This window comes from Erigeron canadensis, chromosome 5, assembly GCF_010389155.1.
Source record: "Erigeron canadensis isolate Cc75 chromosome 5, C_canadensis_v1, whole genome shotgun sequence".
NCBI classification, from domain to species: domain Eukaryota; kingdom Viridiplantae; phylum Streptophyta; class Magnoliopsida; order Asterales; family Asteraceae; genus Erigeron; species Erigeron canadensis.
The window spans coordinates 2569268-2592863 of NC_057765.1; the positions used below are offsets into that span (position 1 = coordinate 2569268).

General features: G+C 32.2%; 2 protein-coding genes and 1 long non-coding RNA gene across 3 annotated transcripts; all 3 read left to right on the forward strand.

The window, feature by feature from the left end:
* The first annotated feature begins 436 nt into the window (after positions 1–436).
* LOC122598973 lies at positions 437–2048 on the forward strand. The gene is made up of 4 exons (XR_006323808.1): positions 437–488; positions 1229–1313; positions 1701–1764; positions 1860–2048. It is a non-coding gene; the product is annotated as an uncharacterized LOC122598973 (long non-coding RNA).
* Positions 2049–5045: 2997 nt separating this feature from the next.
* On the forward strand, positions 5046–7886 carry LOC122602282 (F-box protein FBW2-like). Its single transcript, XM_043774990.1, has 2 exons — positions 5046–5534; positions 7121–7886. The coding sequence occupies exons 1-2, from the start codon at positions 5194–5196 to the stop codon at positions 7611–7613; spliced, it is 834 nt and encodes a 277-aa protein (XP_043630925.1). The 5' UTR covers positions 5046–5193; the 3' UTR covers positions 7614–7886.
* Positions 7887–20423: 12537 nt separating this feature from the next.
* On the forward strand, positions 20424–23205 carry LOC122599717 (EIN3-binding F-box protein 2-like). The gene is made up of 2 exons (XM_043772270.1): positions 20424–20511; positions 20881–23205. Exons 1-2 carry the CDS (start codon positions 20496–20498, stop codon positions 22728–22730), a joined length of 1866 nt encoding a protein of 621 aa, XP_043628205.1. The 5' UTR covers positions 20424–20495; the 3' UTR covers positions 22731–23205.
* Positions 23206–23596: the final 391 nt, after the last annotated feature.

Sequence of the window (23596 nt, forward strand, 5' to 3'; positions counted from 1 at the left end):
GTTGAATGAAAGTTGTTTTTTTAGCACTTCATTCATTAGGGTACTAAATGGGATTAATTAAATGTTTAATTACATTCGTTTACTAATTACATTAGTAATTGGTTCTACCGGAGTGAATGCTTTATGATCAATTAGGGGATAATTATTATGGTCATCAATCAATGGCGGAAGTCATAAGGTCGGCAGCTGAAAACAAAATCCGTTACCAATGGGAAAGTCTTGATTTTTAATTAACACCCACTATTCAGTATTCCATCTTCATTCACACGAATTCTTTTAAAGTTTCTTCATTTCAACATGCTTTTTTTTTCCTCATATTGCAGTTTATTTCTTTTGATTTTTTTGGGCCAAATTTCTGTAAATATATATGTAGAATCTCTTTTGCTTTTTTATTCTTTTTTATCTGATTTTGTGTTTATTTTTTGTGGGACAGGCGGTTGCCGGGTGTTTGATATTATGTCTCAAAGGGACGGTTGTATGTGAACAAGGTAATCATCTACTATGATTTTGATTTACTACTACCGTGATTTTTTATTAAAAGCTATCCATGTTCTTTGGGTTCTTTAATAGTTTGTCAAATTTGTAGGGATTTTTCTATTTTTTGGGGAAACTTTAAAGGATTTAAAGTGGGTGGAGATTATAACCGTGTTGCCTGCTTTGTTACCAAGAAATAAAATATGACTAAGTGCCAATTTTTTGGTGTGTGTGGCTACATGTGTGTTATAGGTGTGGCGAAAGCAAATGAAACCAACTGAGAAGTATTTTTTTTGTTCCTATGGCAATCCTACACCCATCGTTCTTTGTGTCTTTCTTTTTAGTGATGCAACAAGAAATATTGATATGTGTAGAATAATTATAATCTCCGACTGTTTGTGGAGAAATATTATATAATTAACAATATTAGATATATTAATTGGGTATAAGACTCATGAGAGGTGAATCTTTCAGATATCATATTTTTGGAAGGCATACTCATATTTCATGATCCCCATATATGTGATTTGATGAACATGAAGATGATTGTTGATACAGGTAGTACAGTCCTTACATTAGATTGAGTTCAATGCTTAATTATATTATCTTTTTTACTTGGCCAATTTATCTCTATGGCTCTTCCTTTGTTGTGAATACCTAAAACATAGAACGACTCATATTATTTATATATGTGCTACTATCAATAAATAAATTTGTTCGCCCATTTAGTAATATTTACGATTATGATTTTCAGTGCAAATGCTTTTGTTTTCCTTGCAAGAAGAATAAGGCATGATACAGGAGATAAGGGATGGGATATCGCTATGGATCTCGATCAGGTTAGTTGGTGATTTTAAACCTTGGTGGAAGCAAAAGAGTAATGATATATAGGCCTAAAACACGCACTTAAAATTGGAGCTACTTCATTTAGTGATCCAACAAACAACATGTGTGCATGTTACATATATGAGCTAAATCTTGAGTCTTATTTACATAAATGTTAAGGGGTCTAGATGGGCTGTTTTTGTTTGGCATTTAAAATATGAAGAAATAATTATGTTGCATGGCAAAACATGAAACATATGATCAGGGGTGCTTAGTTTGGGCATTTTTGGTGTTATGTGACCCGTAACGTATCTATATTGGTTGGAGAATTATCAAATATTAGAAACTAAACTTTGAATTGTTGAGTTGAACGTTTGCTTATTTTAATCTCTTATATGCAGATGCCATTGGGTATGCGACGACGGTTGGGAAGCCTACAAGGAAATCTGAGTCTCGCTAATGAAGGTATGTATCTATGTAACTGTCATTTATACTTTTTTGTTGGCTATTAGTCCGATATGTTGCACATATCATACACCTTATGTTGGTAAAGTGGCCAGCAAATGTGAGTTACATTGTAGAAAGAGTTGAGCAACCTCATGGTGGCTAAAAAGGAACAACATTTTGGTTCGTACATCCATGACTGAGAAACAGTATCTTGGTAAAGTGATCTCTTCCTTATTGCACAAGTTTTTGCAATTCTGAAAATAACATTATCAAACTAGCTATGAGATTGTGGTACAAGTAATCTTTGTCAAGCTCTTCATCTACATTGATTATTGACAGTGACGATATTCCCGATTGAGAACATTCAGGACTGCAATGGAGGTTCCTTAATGCACCACCATGATCAACCTCTCGCTCGGTGAACTAGTCTCGCAAACGTAGCTCCATCAGGTATTTTTTAGATTCCAGGTAATGGATGCATCTCAATGTGGAAGGCTGTAATTAAACAGCTGGACCAGACCGTGTCAAGTACATGGGCCCGTTCTCTGGTGATTCTCCAAGCTACCTTACAGGTGAATAGCATACCTTGAACCTTTGCCAAGAATTGTAAACTTGAGGTGATTCATAACCTTAGTGGTTGATCAGATCAAGGGAACCTCCCTTCTTGGTCGTTCTTGCCAGTTATTGGAGAGTATTTTTTTGTTGTCTCCTTCCAATTGTGGCACTTCCTTTTTGCATGATTGTAAGTTTGTAACAAACTCATTGTAATCGATGTGCCTGCAACAAGGGTAGTCGGTGGATAAGTGAAAGTCATCTTTTGTTTATATCACATATTTATATATATAAGTTTGCTCATATGTTACTTGGCACGCCCCTGTCTCCTTTTCTTCTTGCATCTAACTATACAAGACCATAATATATAAGAGATCATCATCACTCATGTTTTTGGATATGTACATTTCATCACCTTCATTCTATTCCAGCAACCTCAGCTCATCAACACTCACACCGACATTAAACTCGAACTGAACAATAAAAAACCTCAAAATAAGACAATTTTACACACGTACAAAACAACCCGTGAAGCCCGACCGTGCAACGCACGGACCTTCACTCTAGTAGTATAGGTAATGATAAAATGTGTTATTACAAACACTCTTGTAATTTGTAATATAAGTGAAGTTTAAAACCAGATGAATTTGACATGTGAATTTCGTTAGATTTTTTAAAAATCTAACTAGACTTATGCACGCACAATGAGACGGCAGTGAGGGTAGCGATGGCGGAGGTGGTGGTGGTGACGGTGGTAAGGGCGACAGTGGGGACGGTGATGGGGGCAATAATGGGGAGGGTGGTGGTGATGTGGCATTTATTGGAGGATCTATACTTTAAATTATTTCATTAATGATATTATAAGTATATTAGATGAAGATGTTTAAATTAGTGAATAAAGGAGAAGGTATTTTTGGTTTTTCAAAGGCAAAAAGTTTAAGGAAAAAAAAAAGATAGGTTATTTTATTAGATAGTATAGGTTTATTGAGATTGCTAATTGCTAATTGTAGTCATCTTAAAGGAGTGATCTCGCTCTACAAAATTAACTATCAAATGAAACCATCATATTATTTTTACTAAACAACTTGAAATATTTGACTCATGGATATAGTGTTGGTTAAAAACCAAGTTTGACCCGACTCAAACTTTGAAACTCGACCCAGTTTTGGTTAATGAGACCAAAACAGGGTTTGACCCAACTTGAACTGCTTTGAACCCGATTTAGGTCAAATATGAACCAGGTTTTGACGACTTTTTTTGATAAAAACCAAACCCGCCTAATTTCAACCCGGTCTCAATCTGGTCCGAAAACCTGAATTCCAAACCAATTTAAGTCTGTCAAGTTTTCCAAAATCAAAACTGGTTTTAGTCAAACCCTGGTTTAACTGGGTTCAGATCAAGTTTTTTCAACGGTTTAGTTTCAGGTTCAGTTTTTGCCCATCTCTACATGGATGCATTTCTATCTTCTTAAATTGGTCCAAATATTTGAGACTACAAGTTCCCAAAGTCTATTTTAATCGATCTAAGAACAAAATAATGGCTAGGCATGAGTATAAGGTTGTTTACACCTAAGTTAAATATGAAATAATCTTACATTACATTTTTTTAATCAAATAAAAACAAAAATACAAATCATTATTTTTTTTTTAAAAAATGATTGGAAAATCGTTTTTTTAGTATTTCATAACAATACTTTTTTTCATTTACTTTTACAAATTCAAGAAGAAGTGATAAACTCACAATTATGTTTATTCCATCGGTAACAAATTTGTATTATTGTAATATAACTATATACTCTCTCCGTCCCATTTTAGTTGTTATGTTGACTAATTTTGACTGTAAATAACTTTGTTTGTGTCATGTAACACTTGATATAAAATATATAAATGGATTGAGTATTTAATATACTTTTCGTTCATATAAGTTTCATCCATTACTATATAGTATAAACAAAGTTATTTACAATCAAGGTTAGTCAACATAACAATTAAAATGGGACGGATGAAGTATTTGATACAAGTTCAAATAGTGTGATTTGTGAAGGTTGAGACTAAGGCTGGCAATTTTGACACGGAACCTGTTAACACGACACGACCTGTTCTTAACAGGTTTCGTGTTTGACCTTAACAGGTTTCGTGTCTTAACAGGTTCGGACCTGTTAAGACCTGTTAAGATTCGTGTCTTAACAGATCCGGACCTGTTAGGACCTGTTAAGACATGTTAAGATTATACATATATAAAAATACCAAGAATTGATATTATGATTTGATATATGATTTTTATAAGGTAAGATGTTTATGAACTTTTGTAATGTAAAGATTATTGTCCCTATATAATAGTTGGAATTTGTAAGAATTTTTGTATCCTTAAGGTTTTTTTTTTCAATATTAGTCAAACATTCTATAATATACATGTTAACAGGTTCCTTAACAGGTCTTAACAGGTGCACCTGTTAATTTTCGTGTCGTGTTTGTGTTTGAAAAAAATGACACGATTAGTTAACAGGTCGTGTTCGTGTTTGACCTTAACAGGTTCATGTCTTAATAGGTTCGTATCTTAACAGGTTTCATGTGACCTGTTATGCCATTGAGACTTGTACATCACTATTTTTTTTTTCATGTGCTTTGGGTTGGTATATAAGGGCCCCATCAAACTTACACATCAACAAACACTTTTCTATTTCCATGTTTATTCATTAATATTCTTTTATTTTTACTATACATCACTTTTTCCATTTCCATGTTTGATCATGAGGAATCTTTCATTCTTACTGTATTTTCTTTTTCTATTAATTACGTAAATAATTGAAATTTTAATATCAGTTCTTAGATTTACCACACTAGCAATGGTAAGAGACTAAAAGCTGGGTTTTCTTTATTTTTATTTTTTGCAAAAATGAGCAACAAGAAGGAAGTATCCACAGACGAACAGGTGCCGGGCCAATTAAGGAAATGGGCCGGGTTGAACCCGGAGATACTTGCATTGATATTTGTAAGGATTGACCCGGTAGATGAAATGGTAAGGAGTGTGCCATTTGTATGTAAAAGTTGGATGGAAGTTGTGGGTGGGCCTTATTGCTGGTCCAAAGTGGATGTTCAAGCGTGGTGTCGACGGCGTAACGACAGCGATGCGGTTGACTTGGTGGTCAAGAAGCTGGTTCGACGTAGCAAGTGTTCGGTTCAACGTTTGTCTACTTACCGCATTGGTGAATCGGGTTTCTTCTTTATTGCTCATTGGTACGTTTTCTTGTATACATTTGTATGTATTTATTTTACGAGACCCGCACGTTGCGGAGGGTGATAGGTCATAGAGTATCATAGCTCACAGGAGGTGATAGGTCATAGATTGTGATAGCCAGATGCCTTAGCCGCACGGGCTCCACCCTCGGATTTCAAAATTCGTCGAAAGTATATCTAATGACCCCTCTAATGAAAGAGCATGAAATTTAAAGAACACTCATATAATTTTTATAATTTATCGATGTACGGTTTTTTGGATAAAAGATTTTTAAAGGAATTAAAGGAATAAAATATTTATGGAGGAGAGAGAAAAAATGAGTGGTTGAGATTTAAGGAGGGGGGATAAAAATGAGTTGTTGAAGTTGAAAGTTTGAAAAAATTTGGAAGGAACAAATGTTTTATAATGTAGTAGAGTTATATAACACCCAATATTGTCTTACACGTGTTATGAATCCCAATACGATTTGAATTTGTATAATGTGTTGTATTATTGTCATATACTCTTATATACTCATATTGTGTTATTGAATAATGAGATTAATTACAAGGGATTATATAAATATTATATTTACACCCTTGGCGGAATCAAGGTTGAAAGTGCCCGTATCACAAAATCTTTTATCACTAGCCTCGTATTGACGTAAAATAATGATAATGACTATATTATTACAAATTGTTAGCATTTTTAAGATTTTTCGTTATTTTTACCCTTTTTTGAGAGCTTTTGTCACTTTGGTAGTTTCCATTTCGCATTTAGTTGCACAAATACATTTTTATAAGTTGTATTGTTAGGATAACCCTTTGGAAGGTTAGAGTTCGTGACATTAATATTTGTTTGACCCGCAACACCAATAAAGAATACATTATTTTCAAAAAAATTTACACTATATTAATCTGATAAACCCGTAGGTCGGGGTACCTTGTATTGTATGTGGTTTCACCTATGATTTACACTTACAACACTTTGTGTAGGCTAACATAATATAAACCTAATGTAGTATAATAACGGAGGAGATTGGGATGTAGATAACCTTTACCCCTACCTAAGGTAAAGAGATTGTTTCCGGTTTCTATCGAAGGTAAAAAAAAAAAAGGACCTCTGGTCGTGCAAGGCGTATGGATTTAACCCTTAACCATTGTCTCTAGAAACAATGGTGTTCACCACTTCATCCAAGCATTGTGATATAGCGTGTTGTAGTAGGCAAATACTCCAAAGAGATTTAGAAAGAAACAATCCTATAATGCAACTTCTACTACTGATAATGCAACATTGTGATATAGCGTGTTACCCACATCTTCCTTATTTCATGCCACTAATCCTATAATGCAATTTCTACTACTGATAATGCAACATATCAATAGAGTGGGCCTCCCTCCTTGGGCTGAAGTATAAGTTGGGCTCTTGTCGGAGGACTTGTAGTTGGACATATCACATTTCTTGTTTACGTATTATATTATGTATGATAGCTATATGTAAATGATAAATGTATGTGAGTGTGAGATGAAATGGACCAAATATGTTGGTCAAAATTACTACAAGACACCCATTAAAGTTTTCCAGTATTGTTGTTTTTATTTGGCAGTGGAAGATTTCTAAAAGAGCTTGAAATCCCAATGAGTGGAATTACTGACCAAATGGTATCAAAGCATATAAAGCCTTTGCCAAATCTTACACTCTTGGACATCAGCTATTGCTATAACATTACAAGCAAAGGCATTGCAGCATTTGGTAACCAATGCCATTCTTTGGTTCACCTAAAAAGAAACATGCCTCCGATTGAAGATAATCTGCCTTTCGATGATTCTGAAGCCATAACGATTGCTAGCACCATGCCACATCTTCAGCATATCGAACTTTGCTGTGGTCAGTTTGGTGATTCGGGCCTTTTTGAAATGCTTCACAAATGCAAGTCACTTACTCATCTTGACATTCTTAAATGTTGGAATGTGGAGTTGAATGGTGATCTTGCAGAGATTTGTGAAAGGCTACAACATTTTCAGAGCCCATGGGATGAGTTCTCTGATGACACTGAAAATAGTGAAGCCGCTGAAAATGATATTGATGAATCAGATTGATGTCGTCTCTTGGACAGTTGATACGCCAAGAGGAAAATTACTCTTTACATTCTGGTTGGTTTCATCTTCTTTATATCGTTTTCTTATTTTTGATGTATGCAAATACATACAAATATATCATATTTGGTGGATGATGGCTCATTGGCTTGTATTGAAATGATATCTTCTTTTAACTAGAATATATATGTGCATACATATATACTTTTGTGTTATCTGACTATAGACCCTGCAATTGTAAACCAATTTCATTGTAATGATTTGGATGAATGTATGAATCCGCAAACTGTATTTTTGTTAAAAATATTTATGTAATCATCTTCCATTCACCCACTGTTTTTTATTCATGCGTGTAATGTTTCCATATATAAATTCAGGAAAAAAAAGAAAGTTACCACTGTTCTTTTTTTGTTTGTTGGAAAGAAGGTACTTTGCTGTTAGTTGCCTGGTGAAACATCCATACAATTTTACAAATGTTTAGTGTCTCAGTTGAATAGAAAAAAACGATGAAACTAGAATTGAAACCTGAAGGCATGTGCAGCACTTTCAGTCGTTGAATTGTTGGACAATGGTTTTTGGTCCAATGCTCTTTGTTGAATTGCAACATCCATATTTACTATTGTTGTGTTTGCTCTGCAGCTAAATTAGTTTTGTTGTATTTCAGGACAATATCTTAGTCAATGTTGTTGCTTCCATTTAGTACTGTCCTGTCTGGTAACACAAGTGACGGATACTATAAACTTAGCAACGCAAGGTCTTAAATCCAGGCCTATGTTTTTGATGGTAAAAACGTTTGTATTATTATTACTTTTTTTTCCTTCATGATCTGTATATGCTAAAAACCTTTATTTTAACTTCAAAGTTATAAGGGCCTGTGTTCCAAAGATGAACCTTGATGATGCTTTGAGCAGAAGAATGGAATTGACAAGGCTGTTGAAGAACTTGAAAAGGTAACTTTGAACAATTTCTGCCCGTTTTTATGGGAACGGTTAAAAAAGTTTCAAGCTAATTGAAACTGTTCGAGTGGGTTGAGCTGGTCAAAAGTTGTCTAACATGTATTCAAATATTTTAAAGTGTGCTAACCTTTTTATTTTAGAGAAATTGACTTAGCATTGAAATAATGTAGTTATATCTAATCTAATATATCTATATATTTGCTTAATATTATAAATTGGACACAAAAAGCCTTATCAGGTTGGGCCCAAACCTAACTTGTTTTAGCTTACACTATGGGGAGTCTTTAAAGGTATATGGACCCTCGGATTTTGAGTTATTTGTGATTCTTTTTCTTTCTTATATATTGCTTCTAGGCAATGTCTACATACAGTTTTGAAATTGTCCAAATATTGATTGTCGATGTAGAACCAGATGTGAGATGGCAACATGGCCGGGTTGGGTAATGTGTTGAATTGGTTCTGGGTCAAAAGGGGTCTGCATCAGCTTAGCTTGACCTGCTACTCTCGTCTTGCTCTTTTAAATTGATAATGGACAGTATATGAGGTGTAGTTATATAGCATGTATTTTTCCTTGCTAAACTGTGACAGGTTATTGCATAGAAAGTCAAACAAAGTGACAATGTTCAATATTGTTTATGACAAGTTTAAAACTAAAGGTAGCTGACCATAGTTTTTCTAGACTAAAGGTGGCTGCAGAAGCGGCTATATATTAGTTCCTTATATAGTATTGCAGTCAAGGATTTAGGTAACGTATTATCAAACAGTTTACATATTAATCAACATTGACTTTATATCACAGTTCTTTTGTCTAGATGAAAATGTTTCGTTTTTGACTATTTTGGATTCTACATTGAGATTGCTTCTTGAAATAATCATCAAAAGGTCGTGAATATAGAGCAGTCATACCCGTAACCATCATTAGCTAAAAGGAGAACTATTTACAGAAGTATGATACCCATGATCCAAAAGGATGGGTTAGAAAGGGTGCTCCACAGCTCTGGTGATTTGGAATTTGTATGGACCGAGCAGCAAGAAAGAACATACATACATCGTTGACTCGATCACTTGATGATGTAAAGGAACAAGTTACCTTTGGCTATGGCTAATCATGTAAACTAAATTTTAGGTATCTACACCCTTTTGTTCTTTCTATTTTTGTTTGGTATATTTAAAAACTGCAGCATAGTTGATTTCTTTAGCATTATATTAGGTATCTAAGGAATGTTTGTTAGTAAGCAGATGATTGGCATATACCTTTCGGTTTGTGTTACTTGAAAGTCTCACCAGTTGAGGTCGGGCTTTTGGGATGCATGGGAAACAAGGCAATTTGGCTCTATTTCGCACAAGATTACATTAAATTAGCTCATAATGAAACATCTCAAAAGCTACCGTATTGCATTTCATAAAAACCATCTATCATCTATCATATGTATATACCATGTGTTTGTAGAGAGTATTGATATTTATTTGATTACAAAATGGAATGATGTTTGGTAAGAATTTTCATTTATGACTATGTTTCCATTATTCCACTAGGTATTTTACCCGCACTTTGTGCGGAAATAAAAAAAGGTTGTTTAATATAGGGAAAAATCCATAAAAAGGTAACTTATTTACACAAAATTCCTAATAAGGGGAACCTATTTAGTTTTCATCCATTAAAAGGATTCCTTTTTTAAAAATTTTGCAATAAAGGGAATGTCGTTAATCTTTAACGTCAACCTTTCGTTAAATGCCATGTCACCGTGCCACGTCATTAAAATTTGCACTTTACTTTGACTGAAATATATTGTTTTTATAGGTGCCTTACAAATCTCCCTTCCAACCAAACAAAAAGGTCAGAGCTTTTGAATGCGTATCAAACGTGTAGCAGATTGTGTTGGAAATTTTCAAGAACTAAATGTCATGATACTAAAAAGGCGTCTGGTAACCCGACCACCTTTTTGGTAACCCGATCAGACTTTTTGCAGTGATCCAGACAGGGGGCCCGCTTTTCATATTTACCATTATAGACATGGGGGCCTGCACTTTTTTCACTTTTTGCAGCGAGGGTCGCTGCAAAAAGTAGTAATGGTCGAGATACTAAAAAATAGTGGTGGGGATATGGGAGGCGTACTAAAAATAAAAGCTACCAAAATCAAATCTCAGTCTCAAAGTATTTGTACCCACTTATCCGGCCACCTGCAAGCAACTACCGTCGCCACCACCACCAAGATCTGGCCACCACCGTCACCAAGATTGTACCCAATTAAAGAAAATAAGCTAAAGATCGTGGTGATAGATAAGGGAAGTACAAGATATCCATCCATCCATCTGTTCCAAATCTACTGAATACCCAACCGACGACCTTTCCGGCAAGATGGGATCTGCTTGTGATGGTGCGACGGTGGTTGTGCATTACGAGGTAATGATGCTAGAAGTTTGGAAGTTTGTAACTTTATGTTCCAAATCGTAATATGAGTTCATGTTTTGAAAGCAAGATGGACTATTTGTCAATTTCATATTAAGAATGTTCGAACCTTTTTGGATTGTTGATTTCATATTTTGGAATTAAGATTATGTTTGAAAGAGAGATGGACCACCGTGAATTGTAGTTGTAACAACAACAACAACTGTACCCAATCCCAGAGCGTGAATTGTAGTTGTGACTATAAAACATATACTCCATTTTTTATGAACGTAAGGTTGTTGATGTTGATGATTTTGAAAATAAAAAAGAAAGAAAAGGAATGAGCGTTTTTTTCGAGGGTGCAAGTGTTTATCAAATAGCCACGTCATATGTCCACATGAAATTTTTAACGATGTGTCATGACGATGTAGAACTTAACGATTGACTAACGATAAAAATTAACGATATCCCTTGTATTGTGCACTTTTTAAAAATATGATCCTTTTAATAGACAAAAACTAAATAGATTTCCTTTATTAGGAATTTTGTGTAAATAGGTTATCTTTTTATGGATTTTTCCTTTTAATATATGAGTACATAGAAAAGGTTTTTTCGAGAAAAAAATATACACATATACAGATTCCCAATACATGTTTAACACATTAATAAATTATTCAATAAGTTTATTGTTTAAAACTTTAAATATCAATATAATATAGTTCATGGTGTATTCCCGTTCCAATATAATTTTGGATTACATTACATTCTATCATCAATATTTACATAACAAAGACCAAGAGGGAAATTGTGCAAGGAACCAAGAATAACAAATGAAAACTGGTGTGACATGAGAAATGAAAACCAGATGCAACGTGACGAAATTACAACAATGGCATATTCATTATTTCTCTTATTAAAATGAAAGAATTTAAATCTTTTGACGAAATTACAACAATGACATATTCATTAATTTTCTTATTAAAATGAAAGAATTTAAATGCTTTAGTAGTGATATAATAAGTTTATAATCTTTTATTTTATTATATGTTTTAATGGTTATATAATATGCATTTCATCTTGTACTTTTCTATCTACATCAATTTTGATTTAATTTATATTACATTCTATCATCAATATCTACATAAACTAAGGACTCGTTTTTTTTTAATCATTAGTGCTGAATTTTTTAAGTGGGTGAATATATAAATAATTTCTGAATGTTTTAAGTAAAAAGTAGGTAATTGATTTTTATTTATCGAATAAAAAAAAACATGAAATTTGACTGAATGCATTAAATTCTTAATTATTAAGTCTATTAAGAAAAAAAAAACGGGGCCTGAATATGAAACATATCTAATCAATATGTCAATAATATCATAAATTATTACAAAATAAATAATAAGTTAAACAAATTAAAATAATAATACATAAAAATTTTGAATACCTTAGATGACCTTAAAAAAAAAAAAAACTTGCACAGCCACTTGTGTTCATGGCTTTTGTTGTTGTTTTAATGATAATCACTATACATAGTAAATTTATTAAATCACCTTATTATTGAGTGGTGATATTTACACTGAACATTAATAAAAAGACAATTATGCCCTCGTGTATCAAACTTCATAATTTAATTGGTTCATTACTTCATTTTTTCTTGAGAAACATTCCGTTCAGTCCTATCTTGATTTGTTTTCATTTACAAATTCGCATGAGCCTTATCTTGAACATCATCACTTAGTTGCATAAATTAATTAAGGCAAAGAAAGAAAAATGATAATATCATCATTATAATCTTTGAATCCAAACATCTTTGCATCTCATCAGCCCTCCAGATATTCAAGATTGATAATCCTAACTTGTATCCATCTCGATCCTATAGTTAGGAATAATGATGGGTAAGAATCTGCCCCCATTTATGTTTTCGTAGGATAGTAAACCCATATCGAATTGTCAATATAAAAAAATTGACATATGTTACCAACTATAATTGTGTGTCGGTAGAAGTATTGTATATGGTTGTTGCAGTGTTATCAAAGTAGGACATGATGACGAAGATTTCTAAGAATAGGATCGTGGGGAATAGTACTCTGGTTTCTAGCATGTTTGAATTTTGGGTTATGGACCTATGGCAAAATAGGTGTGCTGAATTGAATAAAAAGATGGAGGGCAGATTTGTCTTTCCATCTATTTTTCCGTGAATGAATAAAATTTTTATGTGTAAAAATCAGCCTCATTATTTGCTTAGGGACTGATCATTTTCTTTTGTACGCCACCAAATTTCTCTTCCCCTTCATTTTTGGTTAACTCTTTGTGTTTTTATTTTTATGACATTAAATTGGAAGTAGAGTTTTAAGAAGTAAATATTTACCAAAGTTAAAAAGTATATTACGGTAGTTCTAAATATATTTAGTTTAATGTTTATTATTAAAGCCCAATATTAATGTTGCCACATTTATTTATGTTTTTATATATATAAATAACATTAATATTGTAAAAAAAAACATGAAGATGACACGTTAGATTTATTCTATGTGGCAATATTTAAGCATAGTTTTAAGTTGCCAAGGATAGCTTAAAAGGCTAGGATAAATATTATTTTAATATATATATATATACATATATACATATATGGCATGATACCTGAAAACATTTTTCATTCATGTGTTTATTCTTTAAAAGTTGAAAAGATATTAATATATTTAAAATTGTTACCGCTAAAGAATAATTGTTATTGTAAAAATCTATTAAAAATAAATTTTGTATCTACAAATTTAAAGTATAAGAATACAACAATGTATTCAAATGTAAACTTACTTATTAAAGACAATTACATCACAAATGAATACCATATTTAATAACAATCAATAGACTTTTTTGTTTTAGTAAGTTCTAAATAGTTCAATGATGTAACAACAAATGAAATCAAGAAAAAAAGATACAACAAAAATATTAGATAAATAAACCAGTAACATAAGTTCAATTACAACGCATAAACATAAACTGAAAGTATTAATTTCTAAAAAAATGAATAAATTATTGAATTTGAGTAAGAAATTGAATTTTTATTTAATAACTAAAAGGTAAAATAAAATCTTTTATAATTCAAAGGATGAAAAAAGAATCATTATATCATATCTAGTTTAAATGCTAAAATAATTCAATATAATCGATATCTAATTATAGCGCTGGATAATAACTTAAACATGTATGCGATTAAGTTTATCAATTGAAAGTTTTTATTCATTATTTAATCCTTAAATAATAGACTTGACTAAATATTTAGTTTAAATAATATCACAAAATACTAAAAAGACGGAAAATGACAATTAAGTAAAAAGCTTAGTTGACGCTCAAAGACTTAGCCATTATTAAGTGAAGCAACATTGTTCAAAGCAAGGCAAGAATGTGCAGCTGCGGATAACTAAAAGAAATACCCATAAAATCTATTAGTATAATTGGGTCAAGAGTAGTAGAAGAGCCACACGCACAGCAGCTCCAAATTTTCAATACTATATTGAAGATTATGGTTTGTGTTGACTTTGACCATCCAATTATCACTTGCCACCTCATCCAAAAAATTGTGAAATCTTATTTGTTTTGCTGGAAATAAGAACACGCCACACTGCCACAAATCATTTGTCATTTTGAAGTTTTGAGTTGACTACCCTATTAGATGCTGCCACACAGCCGCAACCTCATGCCTTCATTATTCTTGGCAAAAGAAAATGCCACGTACAAGTAAAAAAAGAGCAGCACCTATTTTTGGAGGAGCTGCTTCTTAATATAAAAGAGAAATATCAGACAGAAGAAAGAGGAGGCTGCACATTATCAAGACAAGCACGCAGCAGCAGAACAAAACACTCCATTGTACATATATTTTTTATTGTCTAGAATATTATCATCCAAACAAAAATCCATTTCTCTTACAATAATATCATCATCCATCCATCCACCATCATTATCACCATCTACATTTTCCCATCAAAACCCTTTCACCCATTTCCTCATCTTTGAAGATTTACATTTTGGGTTGAAGATTTGGAGGCTTGGAGCTTTGGGGAAAAGAAGATTCTACCACCACTTCATTTTATTGCTAGAGATTTGGGTTGTATCTGTTACTCTTTTCATCTTTCATTTTATTGTTAAACATTAATTGGATATGTGTCTATGCATGACTTTTGGTGTTTTATATGATGATATGATTATGATTAGTGAGTAGATTAGTTTGTGTTTGTTTGGGCATATGATTTGAACTCTTTTTGTCATGATTATGAATCTTGACTTTTAGGGTCAAAGTTTGACTAGTCATTGTTTAGGATTAGTATTGTGGGTGGGTGTCATTTGCAATTGACCGATTGATTTGAAGCTCATTTATTGATAAATAATTGTTTTAGCATTTGTTTATTGCGGGAATAGTGAAAGCGAAACCGAATATTAATCTTAATTATGATTTGTTGAACTTAACTTTTTCGGCTAATAAAATATGATACTACTAAAAATGCAACCATTAAGTGTGCATATTTTATTGAGGTTCGTTTTATTATAAAAAGGGGAAACCCACCTTATGATTGAATAAACCAACATGAGTCGTTTTTAATGCTTATTTAACAAAGTCGGAGAATACTTGTGACCGCAATACTCAGATTTGTTAATACTAGTGAGTCTAAAATTGAAGTTTGTTATTAAAAGAGCAACCTCTAAATAGTAAATTGATATTTTGGCTTACGTCGCGCTCATGAGAAGTCAATGATCATAAGCCTTAATTTGTCAATCCGTTTTGTATTGTTATATCTTGTTCCATCATTATCGTTGCAAAAAGAGGGAGAGTTGCCCAAGCAGATATATTTGTTTGTGATTGATATTGTCATTTTATTTATTTACTTGCTTTATTTATTTGTTATTTGCATTTTATGCTTTCCTTAGTTAATTTAACCTTTCAAAAAAACTTTTATTTACTTAACAAAATTCACTTCCAAAATCCAAATAGTTCACTTAAGTTTTCAATTCACAACCTCCTTATTCGACACCCGAGTCATACTTGCCAAATACTTGTTTTCAATTCCATTTCATTTCCACCTCATTATTATTGATCGTGGCCCGTTGATTTTCGACGACATCTTCTGGGCCCGACATCATATAGTTTACGATCCACAACTCTCCAATCGAAGCAACCTAACCCTAGGAGAGCAAATATGGTTGCGCCGCTCCATGGCCCAACAAGTCAGCCACCACCCGCCCACTGTTGGAACGAAATCTTTTTTATATTTGAATGAAACTTGAACGAAAATGATAATGATAGACGTATGAGTTGTCACAAACAACTTATTACGTGCTTAAAAATTTGTACACTATATATTAAAACCCACCTCATTAATTTTGTAACAACAATATAGAAATTTTAATACACCAAATCAGTTTTAACCGACAGCCCTAAGGATTGTCATTAAATTTTTTTTATAATTATTGCATCTACTCTCAATAATGTTCGCATCGAAGTTATTGTTATTTAAATAAAAATAAAAAATTTATATTATTTGGATATTTATTTACTCTGTTAAATACAATAGATATAGATTCGAATGAAGAAAATAGACTTAAATGAATATATATATATATATATATATATATATATATATATATATATGGTTGGGTATTGTAAAACAAATATTAAAGTAAAACAAATAAGACAAGATCTTGACGCTTAGATTATGGTTAAATTGATGCACGAAGATTCACGAACCAATTGATGCACGATGGTTTTCATGATGCACTATGATTTTCATCTATTATTTTACTTTAATACTTGTTTTATTTTACCTAAAACATATATATATATATATATATATATATATATATATATATATATATATATATATATATATATATGCGCGCGTGAGAGAGAATATATGACCTCACATGGTCCATATCTTTAATACTAGATGTTTTAAGAGTATAAATAAATAGAATAAAAGTGTTTTGTACCAAAGTTTGTCCATAACAAAGATACATGAACAAAATCCGTTAATAGTTTTGCAGTTATTAACAATGAATTCTATTTATTAACGTTGAAGACAATGATTGTGTGAAAAACAAGCACATTTTTGGTGGTAATGATTATATAAAAATGAATACCACCATTTTACCGTTAAAATATTTGGGACAACGAATTATATCCAACTTAGTTAATTAAGATTAAGTCATATCTTATTATGATGCACCTTAGTATTGAGTTGACGTTACAGCGAATGAAAATCCGTTGGCCATGGTCATATATCTTATAATTAAATACCACCAATTTACCAAACAACCAAATTCCTTGTACATCTCATTTAACCAATACGCTTAATACCTACCCCACTATACTAGACAGGAATTAGAGGTGTAAAGCATGATGTTAAACAAGGTGTAATTTGCTTTATACATAATCTTAATATACAACTCGATTAATCAATCATATCGTTTAGTATTTAAATTGACCAATTAAAAATCTAATTAATCTAAATCTTGTTTCGAATTAATGATTTCTATACCAAGTTACTAAAAATTGAAGTTATGTATCCAAAATATAACTTTAATTTAAAAATTATTGGCCGACAAATATTGATCGCCCTCTCCATTCCTCTTCCCCATAAATTTATAGCCGTTAAACGACTATATTCCCCCTTTTTAATTTTTTTTCTTTATATATAGATCTGCTGATATTAAAAAAAATACTTGATGAACTCCATGGAAACAGTGGCTGCGTAAGAGAAAGAGAAAAAAAAAAAGTGAAAAAAAAAGTGGGAAGGAGATAATGGGTGGATGGATGATATTATTTAGTATTTAGTATTACATTAGTATTATTTACCTTATTTTAATTTTAAACCTTATACATTCATTTTTTACAAAAACAACCCTCAAATCTTATATTTTTTTTATGTAGTTTTACTTTAATTTTATTTATTTTTATTGTAATAGATTATTGCATTTTATATAATTTAGTAATTTTAAAGTTTGTTATTTATATTTATTTTTATTACTTATATATGTTATTTATATTTATAAAATAAAATAAAAATTAATAAAAAAAAGGGGGCTTCCCCAAAGAGTAGTCTACTCTAACAAAAAGGAGGGTAACTCTTGGAGGGAGTCTCCCCCACATGACGGAAGTCCCCCTTATGTAGTGAGCCCCTTTGCCCCCCACCCCACTTCTCATAATCTAAAGTTACCTAAAATTCATATGATGTCAACAAAATGATCAGGTACAGTAAACATGGACGTTGAAAACCCAGTTTGCCTACGTCACATAACATCAATATTTGTAACTTGATAATTTATTTAAAAGTGTAAAAAAAAACTAAATCCAAACTGGAAACTATACCGACCAAAAATCAAATTCGATAGTTTTGTTTTCAAAAAGCAAATATTTCGGACTCGTTTTGAAAAACCGATTGCTTGAGTTTCGTTTTTGTTTCAATTAAATATCCCAAATTAAACCGTAATCATCCAAACTTTAAATAATAAAATCATGTTATTATTTAAAATAAGCAAGACATACTTTTGAACTTTGTTGTGTGCTTTTTCTATTATTTTTCTAAATAAAACGAACCAAAATGATGTCCTTTCACTTTGAACTAGATGCAATCTAGTGTAATACGACGATAATAATGATAACGACGACTATATGATAGTAACGGTGTTGCGTGGTGACGGTGATATAAAATGAATTGATTTAAACGAACAGTGTAGTTATTTTAAAGGTTAAAAGATCTACATTATGAATTATTTTATTAATGGTATTATCAATACATTAGACATAAATGTTTAAATTTATGTACATAGCTTGCCTTTCAAGGGAAAAAAAAGGGAAGGGAGAAAAGGAGCGGGATTGGAGGGGGGGGGGGGTTTGATTTTTTATATAGTACTAAAGATAACATTCAATCTATTATAAAAAAACCTTTTCCCTTTAAACAATTTGAACGACTACATTACTCTTATTCTTTATTTACCTATTTAAACATCTTAACTTAATAGGCTTATAATACTCTCAAAAAAATAATTTAGAACATAGATCTTCCAATGGTTAAATAACCATACTAAACCCTCTTACATCAATTCGACGCCACCAGTGCCGCTAGCGCCACATTGCCGTCACTACCACCATCGACGCCATATCGTGCGGTCATACATTTAGTGTATATATGTATATATATATATACAGTGAAAAGTTATTTTGAGAACCTTTTTTTATGCGAGAACCTTTGAGAACTTTTCAAATCAAGCCCAACCGATGATTATTCTTTACATGAAAATCGTTTTTTGATTGTTTTCTGAATAACTTATGTGTAATTTTGAAGTTTATAATTGTTTGGAGGCATGTATTATCATCCGTTATACAATTATGTGAAGATTTGGATTTTTGATCACATGTGCACGAATATTGCTATGATTACATGTGATCACATGTATGCAAGTCGATCACATGTAATCATAGCAATATTCATGCACATGTGATCAAGAATCTAAATCTTCACATAATTATATAACGGATGATAATCCATGCCTCCAAACAATTATAAACTTCAAAATTATACATAAGTTATTCAGAAAATAATCAAAAAACAATTTTCATGTAAAGAATAATCATTGGTTGCACTTGATTTGAAAAGTTTTCAAAGGTTCTCGCAAAAAAAAGGTTCTCAAAATAACTTTACCCTATATATATACATATATATATATGTATATATATACATATATAGGTTTTAGGTAAAATAAAACAAATATTAAAGTAAAACAAAAAAAAAATATGTTTTTTCTTCACTAAAAATCACTGTGCCTCATGGAAATCATCGTGCATTAGTATATATACTTGATTTTTAAATATCATGTCAAGATTTTGTCTTATTTATTTAACATTAATATTTGTTTTATAATAATCAATCCTTATGTATATATCTATATATATACTTAACTTAATATAGTAACCAATGTAATTGACATATTATATTTTTTCACGGATTAAGATCTTTAAGTTGAAATTATTTTTACTAATAAACTTATAAATCTTGATTATTAGATTAAAATGAAAGGTTAAAATTTTAATTTTATTTTTAAAATTAGTTTTAGCTTTAAAAGATATTTATTCATTTCTCTCATACTCGTACTATTTTTTTAAATTTTTTATATTTTTATAATTTTTATTGAAGTCATCATCATTCATGAATAAAATAGTAAAACGTATGGGCTCCCTGTTGTTGGCACAATTTGGTAATACCACAAAAACAACTTGATAAACATGGTTTCTTTTAAAGGTTCAATGTATTGTTATGCAACATGCATCTAACAAATTTGTTGATTGGTTTTTGGGGAGGTGGGGGAAATGAATCTGAAGACTAAAACCTCACACATATTCATACATACATGCACCCCCATATCTATACATACACACATGTATATATAGCCCAAAAACCCTTCTAACAGAAAATCAAATCTTCAAGAAGTGCTGTTTTTTGGTAAAAGATTTGATCTTTTTTGTGTGGGTTTTTCTCAAGAGTTACAAAGATGCCTACTTTGGTTGGTAAGCTTGCCCTATAATTCTTAATTTTAGGTTTTTAAATTGGGATTTTTTTCCCCCATTGTCAATGTTGAACTTTTTTGAAAAATTCTTGATGGGTTCTTAAATTCGGATAGTTTTGATATGTGGGTGTTTCTTGAATTTCTGTAATATTTGTTTTTCATGCATTGTTGTATCTGTATATATATATATATATACACACATTGATAAAGAAAAAAGCATTAATCTTTTAGGATAGTTTTGATTAGTGAACCATACTTAGTTTGTTGAACTAATTGTAAGTCATGAACTTTGCTACAAAGAGTGTAAACCTTGCATATGAAACTAGGTACATTTAGTATTATTCTAATGATTAGATTATTGGATTTATAGGGGGTGATGAACTTTATAAGAGAGGGGCATTTTGTTCCATGGATCCGGCCCGTTTGTTTTCTGTTCTTGATGTTTACAGCCGACCTTGTAAAAGGCTACAAATAAGTGAGCCTCGCAGATTCTATTACAATGAAGAAAAGAATCCATCTATTGAAGTTCTGCCAGATGAATGTCTATATGAGATCTTTAGGCGTTTATCCGGTGGCCAAACCAGAAGCATTTCTGCTTGTGTATCGAAGCGTTGGCTTATGATCTTGAGTAATGTACGAAACTCAGATAGCGAGCCAAATAAAGTCAACACGTCATTAAAAGATGAACAAGAGAACGATGGGTATCTTACAAGGTCTTTAGAAGGGAAGAAAGCAACTGATACCAGACTTGGTGCCATTGCAGTTGGTACCTCTCCCCGAGGTGGTTTGGGCAAGCTTTTAGTCAGGGGGAGTAGTGAAGTAACAAGTATTGGTTTTGCGGCAATTGCCCGTGGCTGCCCATCTCTAAAGGTTCTTTCTTTATGGAATGTTTCTTTGATAGGAGACGAAGCTTTAATCGAGATCTCTAAAGAATGCCATTCATTAGAAAGTCTTGATCTTTCCCAATGTCCTTTGATTTCCAGTAAGGGTTTGGCTGCAATAGCAAAAAACTGCCCGCGTTTGTGTTATCTAACACTAGAGTCTTGTCAAAGCATTGGAAATGAGGGCCTTGAAGCTGTTGCCCAAGGCTGCCTGAATCTACAATCGATTACAATCAAAGACTGCCCACTTATTAAAGACCAAGGAATAGCCACTCTAATATCAAATTCTTTGGTTCTTACAAAGTTAAAGCTTCAAGCTTTAGACATTACTGACTTGTCACTAGCAGTTATCGGGCGTTATGGGAAGTCAATTACCAACCTTGCCCTCACGAGCCTCCGGACCGTTACTAAGAAAGGCTTTTGGGCAATGGGTATTTCGAAAAACCTTGAATCTTTGACATCCTTAACAGTAATTTCGTGTCATGGTGTCACAGACTTGAGCCTTGAAGCTATTGGACATGGTTGTCGAGTTTTGAAACACATGGCTCTTAAAAAGTGTTGTTTTGTGTCTGATAAAGGGTTAGTTTCTTTCGCTAAAGCTGCCTGTTTTCTCGAAAGTTTGCACTTAGAAGAGTGTAATAGGATCAGCCAACATGGAATATTGGGAACTTTATCGCATCCAAACGCAAAGTTGAAAGCTTTATCAGTTGTGAAGTGTATGGGGATCAGAGATTTGGAGCAAGAACCAGTTGGGTTGTCCAAAAGTCAAAGTTTACGATCTTTAACGATCAAGAACTGCATTGGGTTTGGAAACACCAACTTAGCGACTTTGGGGAAGTTATGTCCACATCTGCATAGTCTTGATTTAACTGGGGCTTGCAGGATAAATGATACTGGCCTTTCAAAACTTCTCAAAGCCTGCACGGGTGGACTTTTAAATGTCAATCTTACTGATTGCATAAACTTGACTGATGAAGTTGTGGTAGATTTGGCTAAGACCCATGGCAGAACCCTGGAAGTGCTAAATCTGGATGGATGCAGGAAGATTGGTGACGAAAGCTTGGCTGCTATTGCAGAAAACTGCTTGTTAATTAAAGATCTTGATGTTTCAAAGTGCGGCATTACGGATTCAGGTGTTTCTTGTTTGTCTAATGGGTGTATAAACTTGCAGGTTCTTTCGTTATCGGGTTGTCCAAGGATTTCTAATGAGAGTATGATTTCTCTTGAGTTGTTGGGAAAGACCCTTGTTGGGTTGAACCTCCAAAGATGCAGCTTGATAAGTAGTAGTGTCATCGAGTCACTTGTGGCAAATCTTTGGAGATGTGATATACTTTTTTAAACAATAAACAAACTATCACAGAAACGCTTAATGTACCAGTTGGCATCATGGACCATTTTTTTCAGACTATTTGTCTGTTTGCGGCTCTTTTCACAACACTGAGGGTCACTGTTTGGACCTTGATTGTCGTTCTTTGAGAGTGGTTTGGGCTGTATGAGGTTCAGCATGAGGGTCTGGGTTTTGGGGGATGGTTAAATGGCAGATGGTTGACTTTTGGGTTTTGTCAAAGTCAAAGAAATCTAAAGTCAAAGAAACCACTGCCTCATGTTTTATGATCCCTTTTATGGTTGCCTACGGCATATTTAAGCTTAATTACTTTTTAGCTTCTACACTTTTGGTTTATCATGTTTCCCATAGTATTTATTGTATAGATACTAACAAAGATACTAATTTAATTTGTGTATATTATTGATGAGAGATCAACTTAAAGCTTCTTCAAAATATATTACATAATTACAGAAGAGTAAAATCCTGACTTCATCTGTTTATTGTTTATTTGTTACTGTTTCAGGTATACTACATGTTGCAATCTTGTTAAATTTTTTGTCTATAAACATATTGAAATGAAAGAAATGAAAAAAATGTTGGATTTCTAAACATACTCAACCCAAGTTTGTCCCTTTTTTAAGATGTTATCTAAATCATCCAAGTTGTCACCGATAAATCTTGTTTTAGTACATATGATCCTCGTGGTTATACCAAAACAACATGTTTTTAATATACATCTAAAAGTTGACATTTTCTGAAAATACATTCACTGTATTGGTTAATAAATTATAAGATATCCCTTGTTCCAAGTTATCTCAATTGTAAATAATCTTAACAAGAAGTTAACTCAAGAATGATTCATTTGTGTATGCCAAAAT